This window comes from Grus americana, chromosome 2 (genome assembly GCF_028858705.1).
Source record: "Grus americana isolate bGruAme1 chromosome 2, bGruAme1.mat, whole genome shotgun sequence".
In the NCBI taxonomy this organism is placed as follows: Eukaryota; Metazoa; Chordata; class Aves; order Gruiformes; family Gruidae; genus Grus; species Grus americana.
This window is the reverse complement of record NC_072853.1, coordinates 142,837,694-142,860,907: the sequence shown is the minus strand read 5'-3', so window position 1 is coordinate 142,860,907 and position 23,214 is coordinate 142,837,694. Positions and strand designations below refer to the sequence as shown.

General features: G+C 41.1%; 1 protein-coding gene across 5 annotated transcripts in view; it reads right to left on the bottom strand.

Moving 5' to 3' along the window:
* The window catches only part of CALCR (calcitonin receptor), a 167,739-nt gene that overhangs the window by 5,999 nt on the left and 138,526 nt on the right, over nt 1–23,214 (bottom strand). For 3 of the 5 annotated variants that reach the window (XM_054818260.1, XM_054818263.1, XM_054818262.1), the window contains 5 exons: nt 20,151–20,304; nt 15,216–15,276; nt 15,047–15,113; nt 11,870–12,088; nt 3,393–3,434 (listed from right to left, as the gene is read on the bottom strand). In XM_054818260.1, the coding sequence (XP_054674235.1) occupies nt 3,393–3,434; nt 11,870–12,088; nt 15,047–15,113; nt 15,216–15,276; nt 20,151–20,304 (543 nt within the window). Of the gene's footprint in view, nt 1–3,392; nt 3,435–6,830; nt 7,012–11,869; nt 12,089–15,046; nt 15,114–15,215; nt 15,277–20,150; nt 20,305–23,214 lie in introns of those variants that run through there. The other 2 variants (XM_054818264.1, XM_054818261.1) reach the window with 2 other exon arrangements.

The following is a 23,214-nucleotide window of genomic DNA, read 5'->3' as shown; positions in this document are numbered from 1 at the left end:
CCATGACTGAAGACCAGACTGTGGCTTTGGTCTATGTCATACTGCACACAGCAGGACTGGGGGAAATTATCTCAGCTTAGTTCTCTTGGGCAGCCAAACTCAGACCAGCACTCCCTTTGGAAGGACCTAATATCGCCTTGGCATTAGTCTGTTGCTGCTCTTCTATAGGTTTTGTGCCTTATATATCTACACCTTGTGTAACTGCAGGAATAAATGGGACTTGGAGGAAAGGGTTCATAGTCCTATTTTCTGGCACAGTCCAGCACAGCTACTTTAGTACGTAAACTTGCTGGATGTTTATTGGTAACGTGCTGGTGCAAATAGCACCAAACTGTCTTGAGTCTGTACTAGAGAGGTGTCATCTTTGACTCTCTGCCCACCTTAATGGGAAATTCTAAAAAAAAAAAAGCTTCCTTTATTGTCTATTAAATAAAATTTCCCATAAGAAAATAATGAAAGGGTTTCTCAGCATCCCTGCCATTGACCGTATTAGACAGTCTGCAAGTCTGAAGCAGATACAATTTTGAAAATGGGTGTACTGGTGAAAAGTACCCAAGCACCAACAAAAATCACTCTCAATATGTCTGGGAAACCTGAATCCCCACAGCGTTTTGTTCTTACTGCCTGAGACCGATCAACATTTCTGATCAGCCACTCCACCAAGGAGTCATTAATCCCGCATGCAGTCCGGAGCTACCCAGAGGTAGTTAAGTCATCCATGTGATTACTTATGGGAGCAATAGAGTACAAAACTGGAAGCCACATTTCAGTATCAGATTCATTTTTATCTCATTTTGGGCATCGTCCTTTCCAGATGTGTCCCCTCAGTGATGGCAAGCTGACAATTCAAGTATCAAAAGTGGATATCCAGATGAGAGCCTTTCACAAGGAAGAGGTCTTTTTACTGTGGGCTGCCAGATGTGTCAAAAATGCTGTCAGAGGTGAACAGGGGTTTGGTGACTATTGCTGTCAGGATTTGGATCCAGGGCGTGCATCTTCAATCCATGTAAGGAATGACTGGATGGTATCGGTGCTTCCTAACAGCAGTTCAGTCAATGCAGAAGTCCACAAAGCACAGCATGTCTCTGAGGTCAGACGTCTCAATATCATGTATGAATATGGTGTATTTTTTTAATCCAAATATATTTATTCTGAATTCTAAATTAAATGTAATACAATACTTAATGAACAAAAAAAGAGCTGTGTATTTATTTTAGGCTAATTTTCATTCCTGGAATGTGGCTTTTAGTTTTCTGCCTTGCACACTACAGGTTAGTTCATATGGCAGGTAAACTCATTCATACCCTGCAATCTAATTTCGAATTAAATGATGCATATGGTCTGCCATGATGTTGGCAAGCAGATGTTCCAGATATATTCATTATTGTGTAACTTGAAAATTGTATTCCTGGAGTTGTAAAGATGGATATACTTCTCTGGTACTGTGGCATTGCCAAAAGTACTTTGGAATCAGAGCTATCTGATGAAACATACCTAAGAAACAAACAGCCTTTAAGATACTTTATGTTTTCAGTGCATTTTCTTGCTGCCTTTCCTCATTTTTAGCATTGCTACAGCCTTTAATCTAGGCACAAATCCATATGTTCTCATTAGAGTTGGAGAATTACAGAGTAATCGACCTTTTACACTAAAGCTATAAAACATTAAGCAAACTTGTTTTGCAAAAGCTAATCTGAAAAACATGGAAGGTGACACTGGGGAGAATGAAGAAGGAAGAAGGCAATGTTCAAGACCAGGATTTTGGGGTAATGCATTGTTTGGAGGCACACAAGGACACACTGGAGCACTGCCTGTACCTAGCTATGCAGTCATTCCTACGGGGAGAGGATGTTTCAAAAATTGCCTGGCTGGTCTCTGCTTTCTCCATGCCAGGTCCTCCCTACCAGGGAGAATCAGAAGTCTTTCTGTGTTTCCGGGGCATGGAGACTGGACTGTGCCAATAAGTGATGATAATAAGGAACAAGGAGAAAGGTGGCAGTAGCCTGTAGATCTGGGAGACAAGAAATGTGATAGGAAAAAAAAAAAGACTTGTACATCCCTCCAACTTTGTTTAATTGGACCCATAAATCCATGAACTTCTGTAGTGTGATCTTTACAGCTATAATTTCATGTTAGATTCTGGTGTCATTAACTGCTCAAGTTTTGCCATTCTCCTTTATGACTCCTAAAAGGCCATGCTACAGAATTACAGTGGGACACCTCTAATCTTTTTTGCTGTTGCATTTCTCTGTACATTTATGCAGTAAGCCAGCCAGAAGCAAATGTATAGTGATGTCGACAAGTGGTGGCAGAATTTAATCCTCTCTGCCATCCCAAAAGTTAGCAAAGCAGACAGTAGCACCTTATCAATAAGACAACTTGCTTCAAGTCGCTATGGAAACATCAGCATGGTCACATCATTACTTGAATTTGCTACTTTCTAATAATATACAGGGATAAACAGGAGCACGAATATCTCTTTGGGTTGGCATACTGTTAGCATCACAAAGCTTGCTCTGTATCTAATTCATCTGCTCTGGATTCAGAATTAACTTTTTAAAGGACTTCCTAGCTTTGCTAAGATATATAGGTGTCTTATTTCGTTACAGTTGAATGCTCCTGATGTATTGAGAAAGCATTTTTCTGCTAACCATCTTTGGAAAATGGCTTACTGTAGAAATTTAAATAGTTCTTGACATATTTTAACCTGTTATCTTTTTGTAAAATCTAAAAATGTAGTGAAGTGGACCTAAAACCAGCTGTAGGTATATAAAATATCGATCCAGATGTAAGAGAATGGGAGACATCTTTTCCTCAAGGGTTTTTATTTCTCAATTACTACATGAGAAACACTGACCTTAAAAATGCCAGCACTAATCCTCAAAGGAGTGAAAGTAATTGCAGTCCTCCAGGCATCTCTACTCTGACAGTGCTTCTAGGGACAGCAGCTGCCACGACTCGGGCTGAACGCAGCACGTCGCTCTCCAGGACAGACCCCCGAAGATCCCCACTGCTTCTTACGGGGCATTGTGGTCCTTCTGGGTGATCCATCCCACTATTCTGGGACGGGAAGGGACGTAGAGCATGTTTCTCCTTTACTTAGACCTCTGTCTCAAAATTGCAGATGGTGGGGGGAGAGTGTCATGCCTGTACCTCATTTGGTGCCCCCTGCTTTGTAATGCTACCACTCCTGATTCATCTGCTCAGAGATATTCAAGTCACGCTCTGCACAGGGCTTTCTAAAATGCACACGGTTGCTTGTATATAGACAGTAAAAAGTGACTTTGTGTGGTTTCAAAGTTTGTAGTGTGACATGCTTCATTTCTGTGTTAATGAACAATGAAGTGACTATTTTTCAAGTTCTGCTCATTTGCTGCATTTCACGTGCTTACCTCACCATTGAAGAAGCAGAATATAGTTGCCACAAGTAAGCCCTAAGAGAAAGGAAAAGCAAAGAGTTTAGAGATCAGAATATGTTGTTGGGGGTTTTTTTGGTGTTGTTTGGATATTTGGACTTGAGGAATACAAGATAAAAACATTTGTCTACTTCCTCTGCGTCACAGACACTTCACCTAACTTCTCCCTCGTTCACAGTTACATTATTACAGTGATATTTGTCTTTTCAACATATTTTACCATTTTCTTCTATATTACTAGCATTTATAGTAATGAATGATATATGTTCCATTTTGGCAATGAAGTTATTTTTGTACAAGAGGCCTAGAGAAGGAAAATTAGATGGTATGTAAGGTAGATATCTTGCTTACAGCAGAGTACCACACTGGTACTGACTTTGCTGAAGAGATGGCAGAGGAATTGTATCCTACGTGCTGGCACTTGCTTGTCAGATTGCAGTTACCCAGTTAAAAGTGTTGGTCAGGGAGAATCCAGCTGCCCCAGGAAGGCTTTAAATCAAACTGTATGTCAGGATAAGTGGGCTTGTATGTGGGGCATCACAATGGATGGCAGGGATGTCGAAAGAGGTATACATTGTCAGAAAAAGGAACAAAAACACAATAGTTGAGTTCTAAGGTAGGGGGCAGAGAAAAAAGAAGAGAGATTGCAGATCATAGCTTGGTCCTAAATGGCTTAAAATTAATTTAATTATTGCCACAGCTGTTCAGATAACATTTCACTACTGCTACAAGACTGAACAGGGCCAAGCCAGGGACATGAGGTGAGAAGGTGTGAAATTAATAAGACAGAAAATTCTCGCACACAGAGCCCGCCACTCAGAATTATGTAGTTACACTGGTCCATGTTCTAAACTGCAGTCGCTCTTATTAAAATAGCATTACATAGCATCACTAGGAGCCAAATGCCTTCATTTTAAATTACTTAAAGCAGCTATTATAAAGTAAACGTATGGCAGTTTGTGAAATTGAGGGGAAAACTGCAATACAATAACTTGTGTTCCCAAGGGCTGCTTTGAAGAGCTTTACAGCTGTATCTTTTTATAAACCCTCATTTAACTGATTACCAGTTAAATTGTAGCTAACGCTTTGTAAAATGTCTTGGACTCTCAAGTGTATATTTTGGACCACAAATGTAGGGAAGCATAACTGTTTTAACAAAATGCTTATATATTAGAGATACACAGGCTGGTTTAAAGAGGTGCTGACCACCTGAATTTTGGCAATTATTTTACTCCAATAAATTTTCTCTAATGCAGAATTTGTAATTTGACATGACTTCAAATACAAACACAGAAAAGCATGTGTGAGGAGGAGGAAGGATAGACATAGTGAGAAAAAGAGTTTCTTCTCATGTTTTGGAAAAACAGTGAGTATGCTCAAAACCCTCAAATCCCAGTATACAATGTGCAATGCACAATACTTTGTCCATAAGCTCTGGTTTCAGAAACAGCACAAAGTCAACCAAAATCTTACACCTCTAAAGCAGGACTTTGTCAGACCACAGATTCCTAAATAAAAAATTTATGCAAATTTGAGTAAACGCGTCACTTCCTGGTGGCCTATATTGATTTTCTCCTGCGCTGTGTGCTACTTTAATTAGCACAGTCTTGCAAAACATCTGCTGTTGAACTGCATGGTACATGGTCTCGGCAGGGGTCTCATTATTTTGCTAAACTGTGTTTATATTAACAGCAGTCAGCCATGATGGGACATGAGATGAATCTTGATTTCCTCTGGGAGTAGAGATGCTCGATGGACGTCCCATGTGAAGCATGGCAGACACAAAAGACATCAGGACGAGAGAAAGAAGCTGAGAAATTTTTCTAAGTCTGTTCTTCAGCGAGAGTGTTTAGGGGGAATTTGGGAACTGCAGTTCACCTCAAGGCAGAAATTGAACCTGAACTATTGAAGTGAAGCCATTTTCCACTTCAGTTCCTGTATGGTATTTGAATTTCTCTGTTACATCCTGCAATTGTTCTACTTTTCTTCTCTTGGAGAGTGTAGTTCCCTTAGCTAGTGTTTTCTCCAAGCAACTTCTGACAGAAAAGCTAAAAAGGAAGCTGTGGTGATGCCTCGTATCCCTTCAGTTATGCTTCTGCTCTGGAGTGAGCTGAGAGCAGATCTGGCTCCTTGTTATTTTGAGACCATGGATGTTGTACATCTTCTGGCCGAAGAAATTATATTCTCTCTTTGTTCTGTATATGTCTCATTGCTCTTCTTCCACCAGCAATGGCCATCTGGGCTCTGCCATCTATATTTGTATTTGTATTTGTATTCTTTTTTCTTTTCTTTTCTTTTTTTTTTCTTTTCTTTTCTTTTTTCTTTTCTCTTCTTTTCTTTTCTTTTCTTTTCTTTTCTTTTCTTTTCTTTTCTTTTCTTTTCTTTTCTTTTCTTTTCTTTTCTTTTCCTTTTCTTTTCTTTTCTTTTCTTTTCTTTTCTTTTCTTTTCTTTTTTCTTTTCTTTTTTCTTTTTTCTTTTCTATTTCTATTTCTATTTCTATTTCTATTTCTATTTCTATTTCTATTATTTCTATTATTTCTATTTCTTCTTCCATTTTATACATAAAGTTTTGTCCATAGTTCAGAGTACTATTGTTATCTTCAGGTGTAAAGCTACAGAGATATCAGTAGCAGAAACCAGCTTTGTCTCTTCAGAGCCAGGAGGGCTTGGGATGACGATAATTTTACAGTGGATCTATTAAAACGTGTGACATATTGGATGTAGGTTAATTATTTCATATAAGGCCCACAGGTTAATTCTCATATCTCTTTGGCATACGTCTTCCATAGTCTCTAACTGCTGCTGGTTTTTGCTCAGGGTGCAATTCTTCTTGAGGATGAGCTCTCTAGGTCAATTATATCTCTCTGCCACTGTGTGGAGTTGTTAAACTGACCTGTGATATATTGTCTGCTGACAGCAGGGTAATGGTGGCTGTGGTACTGAAGGCAGAGATGAAGAATATATTTATTCTGAGATTAAGGTCTTTAATGACTGCTTCTGAAATTCTTTATTTCTGGAACCATGTGAAGAACAGATGAATGTGACTTTTGGCTGAATCATGCCTTAAGGATTGTCCACAGTCAGCAGCTCTCAGACCTTTGTGTACCTTACTAACACCGTAGTTAGTTTTTCCCTGTGTTAAAGTGCCTATACTGGTCCAAAGACATTCTTTGCTTGACAGGTTTTTTAATTTATATCTCACTCTCCTAGAGGACATAAGTGTCTTCAAGAGAAGTTGCAGTAATTTGCTCAGGTTCAAAAGAAACAAAAAACCCATCTATGCAGACACTGCAAATTTACATGGGTTTCCGATACCTCCGTAGTTTTTCTTCTAGCTTATGTCTCCATAAACCCAATAAAATGTATATAGATATGCTCATTTCTGTTATTCCTGAGCACGTCCATGGCCTTATCTTCTGCCCTAATTACATGCTGTGTTGCTGTTTAGGCTTTACTGGGATGATCTATTCATTACTGATGGTAGAAGATGATGGCACATCATTGTAATTGTACAGAAGGACACAATATAAAAAAATCAGTTTCTGATTCTCTGTGTGGGCTTTGGTCCATATCCATTCACTTCTCACTTCTGGATCTGAATGGACAGGTAAAAAAAAAAGAAAAAAAAGAAAAAAAAAAGAGAAGCATGGCCAAGGTTCGTCATAGAAGTAGTTCCCATTCCCATCTATCTCATTTCAGCAAAGACAAAGAGCTTTGAGAAAAACAATACCATGTTCTTCATCATCTTCAATCACAGCACATTCATACAGCATCTCTGAGGTTAATGACTGTGTTATAAAGTGTTCATTTATGCTAGGTTAAAAAAAATAAGCAAAGCAAAGAATGTGTCTGTGCAGTTTCTGCTGCTGTTGAGGTGGGGAGATTGTCATGAGAGGGCTGAAGACGGCAACCGACCTGCTGCAAAACGAGGGAGACATCCCACCACCCAAAGCTCACACTCTGCTGCTTCTCCCGCTCTCTGCTGGAGGTTTCATTACTGTCATTTTGTACATGAATTTTTCATACAAAAAGGGCACTTTATCCAGCTTTCAAAAAACCCCACCATTTTCCCCAACTTTTATTGGCTCAAAATATTAGAAAGTTTTGAAATTACTAATAATGCAAAGAAAAAAAATGGAAGAGGAAATAAAAAAAACTGACAAAACCACTTATGTTGTCAAAAGCAGTCCTATGACCTTAACTTTGCACAGAAGAAAAAATGTTTCTGCTTTGGCATCACAGAGGATATTTATTTCCCTTTAAATAGAGAAACTGATGGAATGACTACCTTCTAAAATGCATTGAAATATCCTATTATTTTATGAGGCTACTTTTAAATGGGTTAATTTTGTTCTGTGTAAAGCTGCATAGAGAGTTAAATTTACAACTTGGAGGCAGTGTGGACAGGTATGCGACCCAAACCATGCCTGGAAGTTACAAAATAAGCTTTGCAGAATTGAGGCTCCTGTGAGCTGGATCCTCCTGCCCAGCAGGGCGGGTGCTGCAGTCCTGAGGGTGCTGCTTGGACGCTGCTGCTGCGTAATCTTACTTGAGCAGCAATAAAAATTTTATTATTCTCAATTTAATGGAAAAAACCTTTTTATTTGCCAACAAAAAACACGGCCCTTATGCTGAATAGAATGTTAATTTCTAATTATAAGCAGACTTGCACATTTAGGGCCGTAGTCAGCAATGTGTTAAGAAGAGTAACTTGCATATTGCTGTTGATTTGGGCGGATTTTGATGGGGGACTTCTCCACTGCACCAAGTGGACCTCCATGGCTAAATCTTCTCTGGCATAGCGACAGTGCCATGTCAGGTAACGTGACAGCCTCTGCAAACCCTGCTACAAGATGCTGGAGAGAGAATCTGGAGAGAGAAGACAGTTGGTGGAAGGAGCTTTCAAGCAGGAGTGTGTTAGTCACTGGGCTTGTTTGAGAGCATCTGCCTGGGGTGGGGCTTATATGTAGGACTAACGGATGTATCACGGGGTTATTGCATTTTTCTACTCTTTCTTTTTTCTTTTGAGACCTCTGCTATGCATCTAAGGTCAGAGATCAGAAGCTGGGATAATGGGATGTGCTCGCTGGTAGCAGACCCTCTGACTGGAGCTTAGCACCCCAATCTCTTTGCAGCCTGGGACCCCCCTCAAACCAGACACTTGTTGGTTCCCAGGGTGGGGGAAGTGGCAGGGGCAGCCCCAGGACCAAGGGAGGTGTAGGCAGCCGCGGCAGGGTGTGAGGCATGAGCCACATCCCTCCTGCCCTCTGCACAGAGACCTGAGTGCAGTTACAGGCTGTTGCTGGTACGCTCCTTCGCAGAAGACACCCGGTTTGACCAGAGGTACCATTTCATCTTCACTGGGCAATACGATGGGACTTTTCAGGCTTTTAAGTGACAGATGTGTTTTCATGGCAGAGGTGTGCAAGGAGCCAGCACATCCTGTACCATGATGTTTTACACGCTGAGGAACACTGCATCTTTCATGTGCTTTCAGCATCATCTCGCTGGCTTTTGAAAGTCAGGTCCTCTAGGAAAATCTGCAGCTCACTGGCTCTTCTGGAGCGCAAATGTTTGCTTTGTGGTGCCTAGTTAGGAGCTCTGCTTAATAAGCTAACTGCGTGTTCAGCAATGCACCTACAGCATCCCACTCTGTGCCTTAGTTATTCCAGTTAAGGGCTGAAATTTCTTTCCTTTGCCTGGTGCAACCTTCATTTCAGCACAGTCTGGAGACTGAAAAGCTGATATTGGTGATGGTGAGGGGAGATACTAATCTCTACTTTTACAGGATCCATGGGAAGCTGGCTGGCAAAGTATACGCATTTGCATTCACAGCACAAAAAAACAGTCTTCAATTTTTTTTATCATTTATACATCTACTATACAGATCTGTTAAGAAGAATCTGGTCTATGAAATGAAACAGACACGAGCTGATACAGGGGAGAAAGATACAGAGTTTGTGAATTGCTCATATAGCCATATTTGAAAAAACACTTCTGCTTAAAATGGTGAGCATTGATGATAGTACTGCAAAAAGGGCAGGAGAATTCAAACCCAGACTGGCTTCTGTTATTCAAAAATGACTTCAGCAGAGGAAACCTAGCACATAATATCTCGATGTGTTGTTTTTCAACTGGGAAAACGGTTCTCTGAAAGAAATATTATTACACAGTTTCTCATGGGAACAAATTCTTTCTCATTCACCACCTTCAATCCTCTGATTTTTACAATAGACTGCAGTGCTTGTTTGCACCATTTCTGTGTACATGGACTATTTAACTAATATATCAAACCATTGTGGTCACTTAAAGCAGTGATGTGCTGTGGAAAAACTGTCTCTCTTTCTGTTCTAGAAAAGGCATAAAAAATTAATCATTTAACCAGTGCAGAAATAGAGAATGTATTATACATTCCAACAAAAGCCCCCATAATTGCAGCCATGATGCCTCTGCTTGCATATGACTGACATGCCACAGGATGCAAAAACTAATAGACTGCTGCTAGTTTCTGGAGACGCAAGCTGCGCTGCGGTGTATGAGAGTGCAATAGCTAGCAGGGAAATACAGCTGTTACACAAGCTAATACAATATCTGCTAATTACATAATCAGTTCTGGAAGAAAATGAGCACCAGAGGAGTGATTATATAGCTGGCTATCTTAAATATGCATACAAGAAATGTTTGGGAAAGGATTAAAAAAGTTTATTTCAGAATAGAATTAAAATTCCGCCCTAAGTAGAAACGGGAGCGTCACTGCTGGCTGCAGTTAGCAGGACAACTGCACAGCCCTCCCGAAAAGCCAAATTTTATGTGCTGGCAGGAAGCACACTGAGATTAAATTGCAGAGGTGTCGAGAGCTGTTCTGTGAGGTCTGCAATGCTGCCCTGGCTGGGGGACAGCCCTGGGTGGACAGTCACCACTCGGCATGCCCTCTGGCTGCTCTGGGCACAGCGGCAGTGGGGCACAGGCAGCCCCCACCATGTGCCCATTCCGGTGTCCCCAGCACCATCCCTGCTGCTGAAAGAAAACAAAATGTATTAGCAGGGGGCGATCGGGGTCAACAAACCATGGAGAGACACCCATTCCTGATGAGTGGGACAAGGGCAGAAGGAAACCGTCGGAGATGATCCTTTGCATCCTTGGATCCTTCCATCACCTAATCCCATCCCTTGGTACAACAGTTTCACAATACTTTGGGTTTGTTTCCGGTTCCCTTTTAGCCCAAGTTTGGTGAGTTTCCTTTGCGTAATGATCATAATTAGGATTGTTAATTGACATAATTACCTTCTTTTCATAATTCTCCAACAACCTCACAGGATTTGGAAGATGTTTTAAGAGTAAAATGATTATTGTAACACTCTATCTTATCCTAACTTTCTAAAACTGTAAGCAACATGTCACCATAAAACTTATTTGGAGATATTCCTTTATAGCCCTTGAGACCAAAGAAATGACAATACAGGTAACAACAGAAGACAGACTCTCATTCCTTTTAAGCAGAACTGTAATAGAAGATGGCACAAACTTCAAAAACAGACCTGTAACTTCATTTATTCTATGCACACAGGAGCATGCACACCCGCAGTTTTGAAGGATAAGGGTGATAAGCAGAAAATACAATCTGAGATGACAGGGTGCATAGATTTTGGTAGCATTATTTATCACTTTATTTAAGGAAAAAGCACCACTGATTTTTTTTAAGCTGTTTTCTTACTGCAACATTAAAATAATTACTGCATTTATTAGCTTCAAGAAGTGGGTCACTGTACTCACCCATGTTGACCACTACTCACAAATGCATTAGAAATCTGTCTTTGCTAGTCAATATAGGATGAATACATTACGGTCAGTAGACCAGATAACAAAGCATTTAAAGTAATTTAGGTTTGCATTGTTTTGTTTTTAAAAGAAATAAACCAGACTTACTGAATGATGCTGTATTTTCAAAGCATTTATGAAATCAAAATGTCAGTCTTGTATTTTAATTTAAATGGCCTAATAATGGAATTTTAACTCCTAAATGAAGCTTCATTGTCTCAGTCTTTGCTTCGGTGTGTTGGCATTCCCTCTGTACAACAGTTTGCATACACAGCTAATGTGAATATTAACCTCACAGCACCAGTTTCAGTCAATTTGAGCAGTTCAACAGAAATTGTGTTGGAACAGAAAAGCCCTCTGTGATCTCAGTTTTCTCTCCTTCATTTAGGAATAGTGTCATCTGATAATTTTTGCTACATTTTCCCTTGTTTCCCCTATCTTGTGGTTGTTCTTTATGCAGCCATGCTACTCGTGCAAAGTCAAATAATCCAATAATGTGAAAGTGGTTGGAAAAGAACTGCAAAACCACAGTCACGCTCAGTTTCAGGGCAAAACAACTGGCAACAGCATCTTCAGCTAAATTAACCTGACAGCAAGCACCCCACCTAAGTTGAAGTTGCTACTATATAACATACCTGGTAATGCATTAATATATGCATGATGTAATCATATATTTCTCCAGCAAGTCGGTTTTCTGGTCTCCAGGGGATAATAACAAACTGAATTCCTAGTAAGGGCACCAGGATTAAAGTGGCTCTGACAGCTTTCATATACATGTTGGACTCGGCACGGTGGGTATCTCTTAGCTTTGTCACCAAAACTCGGACAATGTTAAGCAGAAAGAAAAAATTGACCTGCAAAAGCAAAGCCATTATAGTTGAAAGCATTCAAATTAGACATTCAAAATAAAAATACAGAACATATAAATGCTAGTAAAACGTAACTTTCTAGCTTTATTGTAGCTCATAACGGGCAGCTCCTTGGAAGTCAGGCCTTGAAAAATACCTTGAATGTCTTCAAAAAAGAGATGTTAAGCTGCTCTACATGCTTCCCTTAGGAAGCCTGCATGGATGTTTCAGGCAGGCAGGGATCAGTTCTAGGAAGCACTGGCTGTTTTGACACTTCTGTGGGCAAATTTAGGATTTCCAGGGAACAATCAATCTCATTTTTATGTCTAAAGTTTAAACGGATGGATGAATTGTCCCCTGAGAGTAACCGTGTCTCTCTTCTGAGTCTGAAGGTCACCTAGGTATCTTGCTTCAGTCCACACTGAAGATGTCTGCAGCTGGGTGACACAAACCCCAGTGTGTCCCTGGGTGTATGGGACCTATGTGGGCATACGATTTCTCTGAGGAACATGCTCCGGCTCACATGGGCCAATACTTCAGGCTTGTGTATAAGCAGGGAGGCAAGGCTGCTCTTGAGAAAAACCTAGGCTGCCCCTTGCCTACGGGTAGTTCCAGCTGTGGAACTACCCCCCTTGCCTAGGGGGATTCCAGCTGTGGGTGCTCAGCTGCTCTTGACCCTGGCTTCACCGAGAGCTCCTGGTGGGTGTGCTGAGAGCTGGTGAAGGGACAGGGAGGGCAGACCCAGGCTGATAACGAGCCCAGTGGGTACCCTGTGGTCTTGCTAGGTATCACAGAGCTTCTCTCTCTCCACTGTACACAGATCACTCTTTTCCACTCTGTTACAGTAATATCAGGCACCTATGCCTCGGAACCTCAATAGACTTTTTTCCAGATGATTTTTTTAAAATAAGTATGTAAGTTGCTTAACTTACATAGATACTTTAATAGCCCAAATTCCACAGATACATGAGAAATTTCAGTTGAACCTTTCAGAACAATAAAACATGAATCAGTAAGCTTTAGTAAGGCATTTAATCACTTCTTAACTACTGAGAGACCTTTCAACTGCTTTACATTTGTGCTCTACTGGAAAAAGGAATAATAAATGACTTCTGAGGTCCCATTCAGCATTAAATCTAAACTTTATTCTCCATCCTCCTCTGATTTCACTCACTCTGCTTAAACTTCACTTTTAGAATTTCTGGAAGTAACTGTAAAAAGTGGAAAAAAGACTTTATAAAGGTAAAAATCCTCAGGTCTTCTGAGTCAGCCTGTCACTATGAAATTTTTGTAGCAAATCACGCAGGACATTCTGTAGATACTGACATCTTCACAAGATAAATAAGACTGGAGATGGCATAAGCACAAGCCAGAAATTATAATGCCTTATTCTGAAAACAGTTAAAGATTGCTCCGTTTCTACTACAAAAACAGTCCCTCCTTTTTTCTTTGTGGCTAAGATGTACAGACTTGGAGCATGGTGATAAAAATAAAGGTTAAATGGTCTCTTCTAGAAGTTAGTTGGCATTACAACAGCAGAAGCAATCATAGAATAATAGAATAATAGATTCATATAATCAATAGAATCATAGAATGGTTTGGGTTGGAAGGGACCTCAAATATCATCTAGTTCCAACCCCCGGCCATGGGCAGGGACACCCTCCACTAGACCGGGTTGCTCAAAGACCCATCCAACCTGGCCTTGAACACTTCCAGGGATGGGGCCTCCACAACTTCTCTGGGCAACCTGTTCCAGTGCCTCACCACCCTCACAGAAAAGATTTTTTTCCTTATATCTAATCTAAATTGACCCTCCTTAAGCTTAAAGCCATTACCCCTTGTCCTATCACTCCATGCCCTTGTAAACAGTCCCTCTCCAGCTTTCTGGAGGCCCCCTTCAGGTACTGGAAGGCTGCTCTAAGATCTCCCCGGAGCCTTTTTTTCTCCAGGCTGAACAACCCCAACTCTCTCAGCCTGTCCTCATAGGAGAGGTGCTCCAGCCCTCTGATCATCTTTGTGGCCCTCCTCTGGACTCTCTCCAACAGCGACTCCAACTGGTTGCTTCAACTGGTTCAATCAATCAAGATTGAACGAGTAAACCCACAATAGATGTGATTCCATGGGAACAGCAGACTATCTATATGGCAGGGAGGAATGGACTTCTTCACATTGCTGATGTGTAAGACTGCTTCTCAAGAAAGGGTAGAAAGATTTTCAGTTTTTTCAGGTATTAGATGGAGGGTTGTTTCTTTATTCAAAGGTATGCCCAGTGTTCACCTCCTTCATGTTTGATCTCTGAGGTAATTACTTGCAGGTATGTCTATACAGATGTTTGCAAGCAAGAGGCAGTTCAAAAGCTGAAAGGGCATCTTGGGTGACACACTGAGGTGAGCTTGGGGTTTGGGTTGAATAAAACCCCTTCTGCACCTTTCAGGAAGGTCAGAATTACTGTGCCAAATGGCACCACTGGCATATAGCATGCTATATATTGTACACATTGCTGAGCTGCACTTTGAATTTTGTCCTCCTGCTCAGACAGCCCAGTCCAGTCCCTACTCTGGACTAGTTTAGCTCCCTACCTTTGGGCCATACCAGTTCAGTGACCAGTAAAGCTTGTGCTGAACAACCAGCCTGCGCTCAGCTCACCCCAGCTAAGGCATAGCTAAATACCTCATCGATGTCACATAAATGCAGTACATTTGTGACAAATAAGTTACTCTGGGGGATAGTGACCGCCTTGATTTTCAAAAGCAGTTGGTGTTCTGTTTGCCTCAAAATCTGATTCTTTTTCAGGACTGTTTTTGAAAAGTATTGAGAACCTGTCCTCTTAACACTGAGCAGAGAAAACCTCTAGCTACTTCTGAGTTCTGACCAGAATACTTAAAATACAGAAAGTTCTGTTCTATACAGGTTAGCAGCATTTCTACAATAATTATTAAATTTGACAGCAAGTAATATTCTTACCAATAAAGCTGCCATTACAGGTCCATGAACAATATAGAGCAAGTGCGTGTCAACACTCATCCAGCAGCTGGAGAAGAAATACACTATTAAAATTTATTATTAACTGAAATAAAATGTATTACACAGTTAAATAATGCTAAGTTCCTTCAAAAGCAGACATGCTACTCACTTGTCATTGAAGTATTTGGCTCTTGCAACAGCATGAATAGATGCTGGCACTAAAGGGAACCCTGAAATGATAAAATTGATATATCAGTCTTGGTATTTTTTTAGCTTGAATTTCATAACGTCTCTTGTTCATCAAACACATATATGTGAAATCACAGCTTTCAGGAAAGAACTGTAATCCCATTGCACTCAGGGCCCTAGCATTACCTCCATGGTGAGATGCAAAAGGGAATAACGTTCAAGGCAGGCCAACAGGAGAAGCAAAGCCCATGGGCCATGCTCTCCTGGGGTGTCACAAAGCTGCTGCCAGGCTCCCCTGCCTGCTGCTGCTTGTGCAGGGAAGGGTGTGAGCAGGCAGTGTGGGAAGGAGGCAGGGATCAGTCGGTTCTCAGTGGAGTATTCCCTTGGGAAACCAGGGACACTTGTTAAGACCATGTAAATCACTGTTGAGCAAGAGAGAGGCACATTAACTTGCATGCCAGATTATGGAGCAATAAACAACAGAGTGAGGAGTTGCTCTTTTGGACCCTATGGCAAGAGAAAATTTAGGAGCCAGGAGATTTTTTGAGGATGGGGATTTGGGATATCATTTGCAGGTTCCCAGCCTCTGTGCAGCCAAACACACACAATGCAGCTTTATCACAGCAGGGAATGGAGCTGTGGGTACCATAAATCCACATCTGCTTTATCTGTGAAGCCTCAAGGGAGGCCACTGCTCTGACAGGGAGCTGACGGGAGCCGGTCCACTCTTGTCCATCTTGCTTCAGCTTGTTGTGCCCTTCTCTAATAGGCTAGAAACCTGGAACTGGGCAGTCTGCACTATAATACTGACCCCAGTTTGTACAACCCTGCACAGACAGACAGCTGATCTACTGCCTCGTCTGTCCTGTGCAGAGAGTTCTGTGGACACCTTTGATGTTACTGCTGCCTGTTCCCTATAAACCATGAACGTTTCTTCTGAGCTTTGGATATTCTATGATTATAAATAAAAACATGTGAAAATGTCCTGCTGCTACCATGATTAGTCACAGAGGGAAGAAAGTGGGTCCTTGTTTCTTCAGGTGTTGGTGATTTCATCAGCACTTCAGAAGAGACAGAGAATCCTTAGCCAAAGTCTGGGGAAGTCTTACCTCAGCACACAAGCCAGCCAATGCTGGAGTTAGAATAAGGTCAAAAATTATGTAAATCGGACAGTCTGATGTCTCTAGGTATCTTTAAGCAATAGCTACTTACTCTACTGCCAAAAAAAGTTCTTACTGCAGTTTACCTTGGGAGGACAATGCAGCTGTGGGACAACAAATTGTATTGCCTTCTCCTTTATATATTAGAAAATGATTACTTGGCCTCTGGCTGCAGAATGCCTTTTTTGGGTGGTGATGCACGGTACAACAAAAAGCTCAGAACAGAAAGAAAGGAGCTTTCGACCTCAGGGTGAGCCTATGGGATTGACAGCTCGAGAAAAACCTTTTGAGTTGGAAATGCAGCACGTCTGGGCCGGTTTTGTTGACAGACAGATTGAAGTGCAATTTTTAAGGGGCCTTTCTGTAATAGCAAAAAGTCTTCATTTAAAAGCTCTGGCCTGGAGTATTGTGAGTAGAGCGCTCCACATGATGCCAAGGGACCTTTTTCTTCTGCTAAATTCATTAGCCTAGAATATTTGGCTCAACAAACTCACAAGCAAATCTTAAGAATGCGACGGAAAGTTTTCATTAGTCAGCTACAGGGTAACAAGCTCATGACCGTCTATGGCTCAAATTTCCAGCTGCTCCATAGGGCTAGATGTTGCTCTTCCCTTGTAAAGAGCCAAAAGGCAGAGAGGCGATAAGAAGCGGAGCACCAAGAAGCCTGTTGGGTCTTGGTGGCACAACATGTATCACTCCAGGGGTCCCACCTACAAATGGTAAGCAGTGAGCAACATAGAAAAGATCTCATCCCGGTCATCCCAGGAAAATGTATGACATACCCCTTTAGGTCATGTCAGGTCCTTTATGGCACAAATTGGCAATTATGCTTAATTGTATTTCCAGTTGAATTTGGAAGGCACTCTGTTTCAGCACTGGACAAATAAATAATTCCCTTTTCACTTTCATGTGGATGAAGCTGCCTGAAGCATCCAGATGGAGTGGACTGTAGCTGGATGCACACATTTGATACTGTTTTCTTGGCTTGCATAAGGGTGATTTCCTGACCCAGTGAAACAATAACAAATGAAAAATGACATTCCCAGCAGCAGTCCCCAGAGAAGGGGCCACCTGAATGCATCAGCCTTGAAATACATCTGTCCATGTCAGATTCCATTCAATCATCTCAAACCTTTTGCAGAAGTGTTTTATATTTGTTCAGATTATAATTTTTTAAAATAAAGCTATTTTACAAATATTAGTGATTTTTCCAAATAAAATACCGTAGATCTTCTTGCATAGGGATTAGTTATAACAATGAATAATGAGTAGATTAGTCTTGTGTTGTACATTTACCTTGATCTTTTGAATTGTAATTCAGAGCACAACCTGCTCTGGTTGCTCTGCATTGCCCTTTGGAGAAATGTATCTATCTCCATTGATTAACGTAGCTGGATGTTTAAAGTTAGACTGTGTGACTGCTGCTTCTGGAATCAGTGGAATTACACCGATTCATGGAAACTTAAGGAGCAGTCAGAGGTGCTAATGATTACTTTTTTTTTGTAGAAGTATTCATCTAGTTTCATTAATAAGGCTGCAGACTTTGTAGTCAAGAGTTGTGTCCTCTCATATTAACCTCTTCCTTCTCAAGATACCATCATACTATTACCACAACCACCACACTATTTATTTTTTGGACAGTGCTGCATATACTGATGAGTGTCTTGTCAGATAACTTCACTGAATTACCCACAGTGATGCCACTGCTGTTCTCAGCAAGATTACAGCCAGCTCATAGGCTTTCAATGCAGGCTAGCTGTCCCAGTTGCATTAAATTGTACTGCCTAAATTGAATGTCACCTGAAGAAAAAAAAATGTTTATGATAATTTTGCTCCTGCTGGAATGACACTATTTTGGGAAGGCTTATGCTGCAAGACATGCAAATGGCAAAAGCTTTATCTGGAAGGAAATGTTTAAAATGACTCTTCACGTGGGGCTGCTATTTCAAAAGCAGAGTCCTATTGGATTTTGTATATTCAAATATTCTGAACTATGGAAACTTTGTGATAGCACAGCTTCTTGCTCCAAAAGGGCTCAGCTATTTGGATTCGCAGACAGTCCAAAACCTTGACTCAATTTAGGGTTCCTCAGGAAGGTTGTCTTCACTTAAGAGCTGATGATGTTCCACATACTTTTAATTCCAAGAGCGGGACAGGTCTCCCTCTTCTCAGAAAAGATGCCGTTCTCATAAGAAAAAAGAGTGCATGATGGCATTCTCATTTAAAAAAAAAAAAAAAAGAGTTCTTGTATGTCTGGAAACTGTTATCTGGCAGTACAATCCATATAAACTAGAAGCTCAAGCTAATTTTCTAGGTATCTAATGTAGGTATCCAGAGAGGTCTAAGTCTTATACCATAAGAGGAAAGTAAGTTACCAGGCTCTTAAATGAAAATCCAACAACTTTCCACTTTGGTGTTACTGCCTATTTAGGACCTGATCTTGGATGCCTAATTAGGGGCTGAAGTCAGTGTTTTGAAGTTCTTCAGAACACTCAGAACTGGGTCATTTTTCTCTGTTCTAATTAATTCCTAATTTTTCTCTGTATAAGCAGTAGGGCTATTTTTTATTTTCCTGCTGTAAATGAAATAATGTTGAACAAGTATAACATCTCCAAAAAGGATCGAAAATACAGAGTAAATTCTATCTGTTTCAGACTGGGATTGCAAGAGATGAATGCAAGTGAACATCCTTAAGTGCAGTGGGATGATGGGCAAAGGTCCATCATTTGCTACTTAGCTACACCAGTGATTTTGAGATATGGGGATCAGCTTACCAGAAACTGGAATGAGGTCAGAAATTCATGGTTCCCAAAGTGGGAAAAAAGCTATTGATAATAATTTTCTGTCAACACTGATGTGTTGATTTAGAATAGTGATTTAAATGTGAAAGAGACTGTGCTCCACTGGAATATATTGATTGTATTTTTATGGCCTTTTATTGGACCAGACAGTCCAAAGGATAAGTATCTGCTGTTGCTATTAATCAAAAGGAAAGGGATCCCTTACTGAAAATAGAAGAGAGCTGCATATTTGGAGATCAAGGACCAGACCTAGTCATGCTTCCTTGGGCAATACACGTGTGACTACATACAGTTTGTATTTATGGTGTAGGGGTTTGTAACCTCTCTCATAGAATACCATTGAGATTTGCTTATTGACACCTATATGTTTCTCTGAAATGCTTTAGAGATCACTGTTGTTGGACAAAACCAGCCCTGACAGCAGAACCATTATCTACTCCTGTGTAGGTAAAAATGAATCTTCTCCTTTAAAACAACATCTGCCAAAGTATATCAGATACTGGATTCACTTCCAGAGAAATTCTGGTTCCTCTTTCTGCATGCTATGTTTTTTCACTTTGGGAGACATAGATACTGAGTTTTCCCCTTCTTCATTCCAGAAAAAATATACTTTTATAGGTACTGTCACAGATTAATATTTTTGCATATAAAGTGACAAAAATAGACAATTTCTGTTCAGAAGAGAGATGTGTTTGGATAAAAATCTATTTCTCTCCCAAACCTTTGCTTAACAAAACTTAAGCATTTCTTTCAGCACTTCCCAAGAGGACTGACTCCTGCTGATTTTTGTATGTCTCTAGGCCCATCCAAATAAATGCATTCAAATTTAGGACCCAAGAACTCAATCTTAGGGTATGACCTAGTAGTATAAGTACAATTCAGGTGTATAAGTGCTAGAAAAATTCAAACAGCTGGAATAAATGACCATCTTGCTACATATTATAACATACATACCCCAGCCCAAGAGGTAATACCAGTGCAAACGCTGCTCTTCAGCAAACACTGCCACCACAATCAATGTGTGAAGATAAATGCCTTCGCAGAGCATCCAGAAATAGTTGCAGCCCAGCATGTACTGGTGAAAGAATTGCAGCACTTTGCAGCTTACCTGTTAGACAAATGAGATAGTCACACACTTGACCAGCATTTTGCATTTAAGCAGGCAAAGACAAATGTTACTGCTAGGCTATATGAAAGCAAAGTGGAACAAAAATCCCCAGCTCTTGCTGTCACCTATCAGTGACAGGGATTTAAAACTTTTATAAATGAGATGAATGGGACAAACAACTCTCAGAAATATAGAAAAAATGTATGATAACAACACTCCAAAAAGGACCATGTAAAAAAAAAAAATCCCCTTCAAAAGTTGGTAATCCAATGATTTTTAGAACTGAAACAAGCAACTAGCTTTATATGTACAAGAAAAGCTGTGAAGAAGACAGTAACTTAGAGTTCCACTTTGGGTGATTTCTGTTAGTTTTGATCAAACTTTTCTAAGGTCTGTTCAACTCTCCCATCTGAGACAGAGTCACTCACTCTTTAAACTGCACCCAGCTCTGAACTCGCTTCTTTGGGAAGGACAAGTGCTGCTGGCAGTGGAGATTTTTTTTGGTAGGGCACCAGGGATACTGGCTTCACCTCTTTGTGAGAAAACAGCGTTACTTAATTTTGTCCAGATAAAAAAGCAGCACATGGAGCTCAATGGAGCTGGTGAAGTTGGGAAGTGCTTCCTGCCTGCGGTTCAGATGAGGCTGCAGACATAGACCTTGGCGAGAGACTGTGGCTTCGAGACGCTGGGAAGCAGTGGGCAGATGGTGGAGGGAAGTGTGTCCTGTCCAGTACCAGTCAGCTGGTGTGGGACAATGCTGTTCCTCTTCTGAGAAGATCTCATGTCCATCTGCCTCCTCAGAGAGGGCAAAGAGGTCCTCCACACGGGTGCCTCCACGCCACCAGCACCCAGGAGGGCCAGGAGGAGTGGGAGGGCATTGCTTTGCCAGCAGGACCTACTGCTCCTCAGGGAGCACCACGTGCTACTCAGAAATCCGAGGTCACAGCAGTGATGGTAAAGTGACAGTCGTCATCTGTGGCCACAGGCAAATAATCTTTTCCCTTAACTTCTGCAGAAGTTTTCCAAGATGACTACCTGGGCTGTAAGAGCTGTCTTCAGGATTTACTTGTATCTTTAAAGAGACATTTTGGCAGTTCAGCAGGTAGAGGACTGCACGTTCTGCAGCTGTCTGGGGGACTCAGACTGCCCCTTTGGACCAGAAAAGCTTGTTAGCCATCCAGTGCACCACCTTCTGTTGCTCAAAAACATTCCCAAAGCAATTGCCCAGACATGCACATTTGGTTCTGTTTCATTTTTTACAGTGCAGATTGGTGCTCATGAAAAGATAGGATTTTTGATAGGTTAAGATATAGGATTCCGATAGGATTAACTTGAAGGATTGATTTTTATTTTTAGTGATTCATTTTTTCTGCTCACCACACAGGGCAGAGCAGTTACATCTTTTTTCCACACCACATCTGAACAATTCTTACATTCACCCCTGATCGACCACCCACCCCCACAAGGGCTTCCTTCATTGACAGGCGCTTCCCAAAGGCTGCACACACATTCAGGTGGCACCCTTCCTGACATCAGCCAGCTACCCTGGCCTCTAAAAAGCCAGCGAACTTTCTGAGCCATCACAGCAGTTTTCCAGACAGGTTTGATACAATCAGCCACGTCCCAGGCTTGGGCTGGGCCAGCCCCATGCTCCCCTGTGGGGATCTCCTTGGAGCAGTTGCAGGTCAGGGGGTCGACCCAAGAGCTCGAGGCATCGTTTCCCTGATGGCTCCGGTGGGAGCAACTCGGCGTGCCTGCACGTTGCACGTAGGCTGGTCCTGCTCCCACCAGTGCCAAAGTTGCCCCAGATTTCCATCCAGCTGTTGGGGCTCTGGGAACCATCTCACGCTGCAGCCCAGCAGCTGGTGGGGAGCAGAGCATGGCCAGTGAGTTCTGCAACAAAATCCATGGTATGTTCTCAAACTTGTCATTTTAACTTTATGCTTTCACCATTTTGTATCGCTGAACTGAAAGGGAGATGACTATGGAGTATCCTTGCTGCTCTTTGCCAGCTCTTTGCCAGCTCTTTGCCTCTGAGCAGACACTGACTGAACATACCTTCCGTTTGAACTAAGTCAGTCTTTGCTGGAACTTTTATCTGTTGATCAAACAAATGCACACATAGAAAGCACAGTGCCTGAGAACTACATACCTAAACTTCATTTACTTAATTTCCTCAACATTTCTTTCCTTCCTGTACCCTCCATGTGAACTATCACTTGTGGCTTTAAAAATTAAATCATATACCTATCTTTTAAAGTAATGGGTCATGACGCTTTTCAAGAATTTAATCACTTCCTATGAAGTAAGTCAAAGAAGTAAGAATACCATTGGCAAAGCATGAAGGATGAGTGTGATTAATACTTAGATCCATATCATATTAATTTGAGAATGAATCTGAAAAAAATAGCATAAAGAATTTAAGCACTACAATGCATTGAGATGAATTATGTTAAAGTCATATTAATTAAAATACAGCAAAAATCAGTCTTTGGTTTGGATGAGAGAAAAAATGCAGCATGTTTCATCTGTGGCTAAGTGATGAAGTATTTTCCTACAATAAAAAGAGAGTGTTTTTCTTAGGTCAGAGCAGGTAAAAGAGAAGAACCTGTTACTGACAAGAACTGGATTCGTGCATGGTACAAATAAAACACGACAAATGCAACCAACATCTCAGTGTACGTTAGTCTTAGCTGGGAAAACTACAGAACTAGTTAGTTTTATGAAGTCTTTATTCCACAGAAACAAGTGAAAAAACCCTGCAAGATGATACAGAAGCAAAGCTTCCACTGCTTCCATGCTTGATAACTGATTGTTAACTCTGAGATAAAAAAAACATGTAGGGGTTTTGTCTTCTTCTGAAGACAAATATGTTTTGTTGCAAGTTCTTTGAGGCAGAGGCTCTGTCCT